This window comes from Geospiza fortis, unplaced genomic scaffold (assembly GCF_000277835.1).
Source record: "Geospiza fortis unplaced genomic scaffold, GeoFor_1.0 scaffold40, whole genome shotgun sequence".
NCBI lineage: Eukaryota > Metazoa > Chordata > Aves > Passeriformes > Thraupidae > Geospiza > Geospiza fortis.
The window spans coordinates 12,749,978-12,756,123 of record NW_005054297.1 but is presented as its reverse complement, the minus strand read 5'-3'; the positions used below and the strand labels follow the sequence as shown (position 1 = coordinate 12,756,123).

At 38.5% G+C, this 6,146-nt stretch overlaps 1 protein-coding gene across 3 annotated transcripts in view; it reads left to right on the top strand.

The window, feature by feature from the left end:
* Positions 1 to 5,944, top strand: part of OCIAD2 (OCIA domain containing 2) — a 13,916-nt gene extending 7,972 nt beyond the window's left edge. For 2 of the 3 annotated variants that reach the window (XM_031055317.1, XM_031055311.1), the window contains 3 exons: positions 474 to 579; positions 1,754 to 1,841; positions 4,250 to 5,944. In XM_031055317.1, coding sequence (XP_030911177.1) covers positions 474 to 579; positions 1,754 to 1,817 — 170 coding nt within the window. In that variant the 3' untranslated portion in view covers positions 1,818 to 1,841; positions 4,250 to 5,944. Of the gene's footprint in view, positions 1 to 473; positions 580 to 1,753; positions 1,842 to 4,148 lie in introns of all 3 variants that reach the window. The other variant, XM_031055314.1, reaches the window with a different exon arrangement.
* The last annotated feature ends 202 nt before the right edge of the window (positions 5,945 to 6,146 follow it).

Genomic DNA, 6,146 nt, shown 5'->3' with positions numbered 1-6,146 from the left:
ATTGAAGTAGTCTTTTATTCTGACTCTAGTGAGTGAAAGCCACAGTGCAACAGTATGGCAAGCTGATATTCCAGCTACTTAGAAGGCCAGAGAAGTTGGTGTTAAAACTGTGATCAATTAGAAGTAAACCATGTTGTGCAATCAAAGGCAAAAACTGTTAGTGCTGACATTGTGAGTTAATTTTATTTTCTGTAATATGATCCTTTAAATATTGTCTCCTTTTCCTGTACACAGGAATATTATATCCTTTTTCTGTATCAATTATTTTGGACCAGTTGTTCTCTCTCATGATAGGAGTTATTGTTTTCAGTAGTTATTGAATTCACCCCTGTAAACCCTGTATAATTTCACGTGTTTGTGACATGTTCTGAGAAGATGTGGTACAGAATTTGTTATATGATTAAAGTGAAGCCAATAGCACACTCCTGATTTAAGCTGTTGTATTAACAATGTTTTGTTATCTGTCTCTATAGTTGCTGGTGTCTTGGGTTTTGCCATTGGAAAGATGTCATACATGGGAGAATGCCGAAAAAAGTTTCCGAAAATGGGTATTGCACCAATTGGTCCACAACAAAAAAGGTCTGTGCTAATTTAAAATAGTCTAAAACACATTAAAATTATATGGAGCAAAATTATGAATTTAAATTCTGTGATTAGATCCTGAGGTACTCATCTTGGACTATATATCACAGTATTAGAAACTACTACACATTCTTCAGAAAATGCAAATTAAACTCATTGTAATACCTGTTACTAGGATATCCATTATTTAAATGAAATTATTGTACTTTTAGGTGTGATGTGACAACAGTTGCTCAGTCTCTTTTCTAGTATCATACTACTAAGATTGTCCACGTTATCACTTCGATCCTTTGAGTCTTCCTTTGGAACATACTTCGGGCCAAATGCTACAGATTTTCTTATAATGTTCTCATATTTTAACAACCGTGTCAATCTCAGCTTGTATTCCAACCTCCCTCTCCTCTCTGGCTTTGCCCAACCTCATGCTGTCATGCCAAACCATGAAGAGCACAAACTGAGGGCGTGCTTTTTCCACCTTGCACCTCTAACTGTAGAATAGATCTCAATGGTTGACTTCTGTCACCTGGTGCCTCCATGTTTTATTCACAGTTTTCTTAATTTCACATAAAGTACTCCTTCACATCAAATCAGATGCTGACTTCTTTCCCAGCTCCTTCAGCTGCCTGTTGTACTCTCCATTCTCAATATGGCTTCTTGTATAAACCTTTTGCTTACAGAACACATTTACAAAAATCCTATCTAAAAAACCATTCTCCTTTGTCTTTCCACATCTTTCCCCCAGACCACCATGAGCTTTTATGGCTATAAAAGTACCTGACTGATAATGGGAAGCTTCTTCCATGTTCATCTATTTGTCTCCTTGTATTCTTCCTCCACATAACGAAGTATATACTTGGTATCACATGAAATGTTATACACCTTACTCCTAGCTCAGTTTGCTCATAGGTACAATGGCAAGGACTGTCTTTTGCTGCTTAGAAAATCCTGGTATATTTTAGCAATTGCTAGGAGTACTTAATACTAATTAATGGGCATTTATTGTCTGAGGCACTTAGATGTCATATTTTGCAGTTTATATCCCATATTACAAAAATTGGGGAATCTAGGCAAGAGATTACGTCTTCAAGAACTTTTACCATCATGCTCTATGGTTGTATTAGAAGAAATCCAGCAAAATTCTTCAATGTTTTATTTGCTTTCAATATTGTAGGAGGTGTCATCATAGTTGCAAAGAATGTAAAGCAAAATTGGGATCAAATGAGAGAGAAGGTTGAAGTCCTTCAGCAACTTAGTGCCAGGTAGGCAACCTTGTAATTTTTTTTTTTTAAATCTCATATTATTTTCCATGGTGAATGGTATTCTTCTTTTGAACAATATTGTGTAAATTACAGATTTTAACAATGGATCAAAATCCAAGCATTGCTCGAGGAAATGTATTTGTAATTCCTGATTAATTTTGTTTCTTAATTTTTACCTTACATACCTTTCATACTAATTTTAAACCCCCCATCTCTGTGGAATTTTTTCTTTAGGTGTAGCTGAGTATTGATGATTGACCTGAGTGGAATTAATTTGGATTGACTGCTTGTATTAAAACAAATACAACTCCTTTCAATTTCCAGCTTGTTTTACTTAAGAATCAAATAATTATGGATTTTGTTGATATTTAAAAATGCATTGAAATATTGAGAACTAAAAGCAGACACAGCTGGGTGTAGGTTTTTTGCATTCAGTTCTACAATTTGGCTAGAGCCTTAGTGGGGTAGTGTGATAGTGGTGCAAGAGCAGTCTGCTGTGGTGGGGCAGGGGACATGGCTCATGAGGTGTTCTCACCTCAGAAAGGGGGAAGTTCCCTCTGTGGAAAAGGAGGGTTTGCAGGGTAGAAGGTAGGCAAGTGTTTAAAAGGACTTGCACTCTATGAAAAACAGGCCAGCAGCTGGGTTTTTTAAGAATGCTTTCACACTGTCTGCTTGTGGTAAGCTGGCCTACATTTCTCACAGGCAGGAGAATGTGTGAAAATGTTTGCAAATAGCTCAGCTGCCTGCAAGAGAGGGGAGCAGAGGGCCTGTTTGAAACCCTGCCATGGGAGTTTATTCAGCTAAGAACAGAAGTCTGACGCAGAAATTGTTGCATTGAGTCTAGCGTATATAATGTACCAGTTTGGACAAGGATATTGGTGATGATGCCTTTCTTACTCCAAAGTGCATGCCCACAGACAGTCTAAAAGGAGGAATATCCTATCAGAACCTGTTCACTTGCCCAGATGAGAGATTTTGATGGACTTTACTATGCAGCAATACATTGTGGCAGTGAGGATTGAAAAGAGTTTTCAGAGTCCTTAAAAAAGGCATTAGAATAAAGTCCTGGTTTTAATCAACTTTGCCACTCGTTCAGCATTTTATATCAAGTACTGCAAGTGCTCAGTCACTAGCAGAAAATGCACTTTGGCTTAGGCTTACCTCAGAGGGTTGTGCCAAAAGAAGCAGTGTTTCTCTTGTGCCAGCTACAGAGATCACTAAGTGAGCTGGCCCTCCAGGCCACCTCACTGCTCTGTTTTGGTATGAGGACAGGGGTAAAAAATCCCCCAGAACTTTCTGAAGGGTTTCTTGCTAGTGCCAGCACGAAGGAGGAAGTGAGCCAGACTTAGATAACTCTGAATAAATAACACTCTAAGTCCATTAGCACCTATGAGCTTAATTAACTTATTGCAATGCTGTGCTGATTAACTGCTTTTGAAGATTTTGTGTTAAATAAATGTTTATGTAGGCTCACTTATTTCAAATAAGGACCCCAAAGCATATTTAATTGAGAATGGTCATTTACTAGCAATTACCTGTCTAGAGGAATCAAATATTTATTATGGGATTTACTCCTGCTCTTTTTCAGAGCTGTAGCTTGCTGAACCTTCAATCCAAACATATTTTATTTTTCAGCCTTCCTCTGTGAGCTGACAGTATTTTTTCTGCAAGTACCAATTAGCTTTTAAATAAATTCCAAATTGTCTCAAATACAAAGGAGCCTTGCAGCTTTTAGAAGGGAATAACACAGGATGCCACAGGCTCCTCTCCTTGTTTTCTTCCTGTAATGGGTCCTGAAAGTTCTGCTGTGGAACCTGTTCCCTGCTCCAGCTCACACGTTCATCAAAGACCTTGATTGCTGCACATTTTACCAGCAGCTTAGATCTTCTGGTTTGGTTTTTAAAAGAGCTTGAAAGCTTAGTAAAAAAATTAGTTTGAAAACAAGTGTAAGGTAAGTGTATTTCTTTCAAGTTTTAATTGCTGTAATGAAAAAGCCATTATATTTGGGGCAGTGTGGTATTTTGAATTTGCCACAAATCAATTCTGATGGACAGATTTTAGAAACTTAGAAAAAGAAGTACTGTAAGTATTATGTTGTTTTCTGTGTTGTTAAACCTCTTGTATGTTTCAATAAAAATTCTTAATTTAGCATGCTGTGCTCTAAAAATGTGCAGAGCCCCTGCTGAGCACATCTTACCACTATCCATGTGAAGCATATGGTGCAAGCTCTGGCAGTACCCGGGAAGACCACTCAGATAAAATTGTATTCATGTCCGGGAGTCTAAAGGCAATGTCTTTTATTCTCAGGAACTCTGGAGTGTTCGAGAAATCACCAAGAAGTTCCACGTTTCACACTCAAAGCAAGGTGGCACTCACATAAATAACAGGTCATTTTATTCTGTTTACAGATGTGGTGAACACGATTAAAACCTTATGGACCATCTTCTTTCAAGGCACTTTCCTGCAGACTAGAAATAATAATTTTGTGATTCTGTCTCTTAGATTTGATATAAATTGACTCATTTGAAATAGTTGCATATTTTTCATAGTTCTGTTTGTACTAAATACCAGTTTTTTGGAATGCACTTTTTGAAATACACCCCTCTCTTTTCAGCACATATTGGTTAATTTTCCTCTCTTCAGTGCAATTTAGCTCTTAGTGCTGAAAAATTACATTTGTCTATTGTATTTAGATGCTGGCAATGCTTTGTTTAACAGACAAAGTGGTTTATGTTGGAATGCTTGTCTGTGTCAAACAGAAAGGGTGTGAGGATGTTTAAATGGTTTGCACAGTGAAGCAGCTATCCAGTCTCTGAGCTGACCCCTTGGTTATGGAGTACTCTAAGAGTACCTAATTCAGGGGATTGTCAGACTGCAGTTACTGAACCAACTTCCCATAAGCCAATTTTACACAAGGGCCACTTTGCCAGAGATACCAAAATCATGAACAAGAACACACAATATTTTGGAACAGTTTATGCTTGCATAAAATCTGAGGCCACCAGATGCTGAGAAAACCCCAAACCTAGATGGCACATGCTCCCTACAAACAGCAGGACAGAGTCCTCCACAAAACATCTCAGCAAATCAAAAGCAGGCACTTCCCCTAAACACAGTGATGGCTTTCATATGGAAATAAATGCAGCTACTGAAAAGTTTGGCCTTCGCTGTCAGTCGATGAAGACTGTCTTCTGTGGGCTTTTTCTGTTTGCTTTAATACTATGCCTGTGGCTAGTGTTCCTCTTCTGAACTGGCTTCTGTGGACATCTTTACCTTGACACAAAGAAATTCTGCAAGCAAAATATATAGTGTAGAAAAGTATAATGTAACTATTAATTGGTTAGTAAACACAAAAGACATTCTGGATTTGACAAAGTCATTAGACTGAATACTCAACTCCCTGATAAAGCACTTGGATAGCCTTTTCTAGCCAAGCAGCTACCAGGCAGAAGGGGAAGGGTAAGACTGGCCTCCCTGTTCTTTTCTTTACTATAAGATTTTATATTTTTCTACTTGGTGTTTATCCTCTTGAATTCTTGAGCTACTAAGAAGCCCTGTCTCAACAGGGGCTTCAATTTTACACTCGTTACTTTTCTACAGAAATTTTCCACAGCACTTTCAGTGGGAGTCAGGGATACACAGCAGTGCTGGGCCACAGCTGCTGCTGTGACAGGCAGGTGAGCCCTGGGAGAGCCTTGGAGGGTGTCCAGGGAGAGGGGCTTACACTCCCACAGAGAAGGCAACCTCCTTTGTGAAAATCATGTCATTGTCATGGGTGTGCTGTGATAGCCACCAAAACTTGAGTGGTGACATGTCTGAGCTATTTCTCCTTCATCTGTCATCTGCTGCCAAGATAACAGCCAGCAGCTGCCCCAGGGTTAGTCGTGCCTGGCTTATCTGAGGGAAGCCATTACATCCAGGTGACACCAAGGAGAGCGATGCGTGTGACAAGGACCTTGCATGTCAGACTCTCAGAGGTTGTTCTTGTGGTCAGTGTTACCTCTTGGGATTACAACTTAGCCACTGAACTTCTCTTTAAATGTAATTCTGATTATTTTTTACCTTTGATTATTTTTCTGTAATAAATATACTGATGTATAAAATTTCTTGTTTCCTTTTTTTCTAACTTTGTTTCCATACTTTGCAAAAGGCTGAATAGCTAATTGTGTTGATCTAAGTTCATGCGTTACTGTGATACAGATATGGAAAAAGGCAATTTGTGAATAAGATGTATTAGCACAAAATTTATGCATATCAAAGGAAAAATGAGCACAGCTAATGGGCAAACTGTTCTTTCAAAGGTCG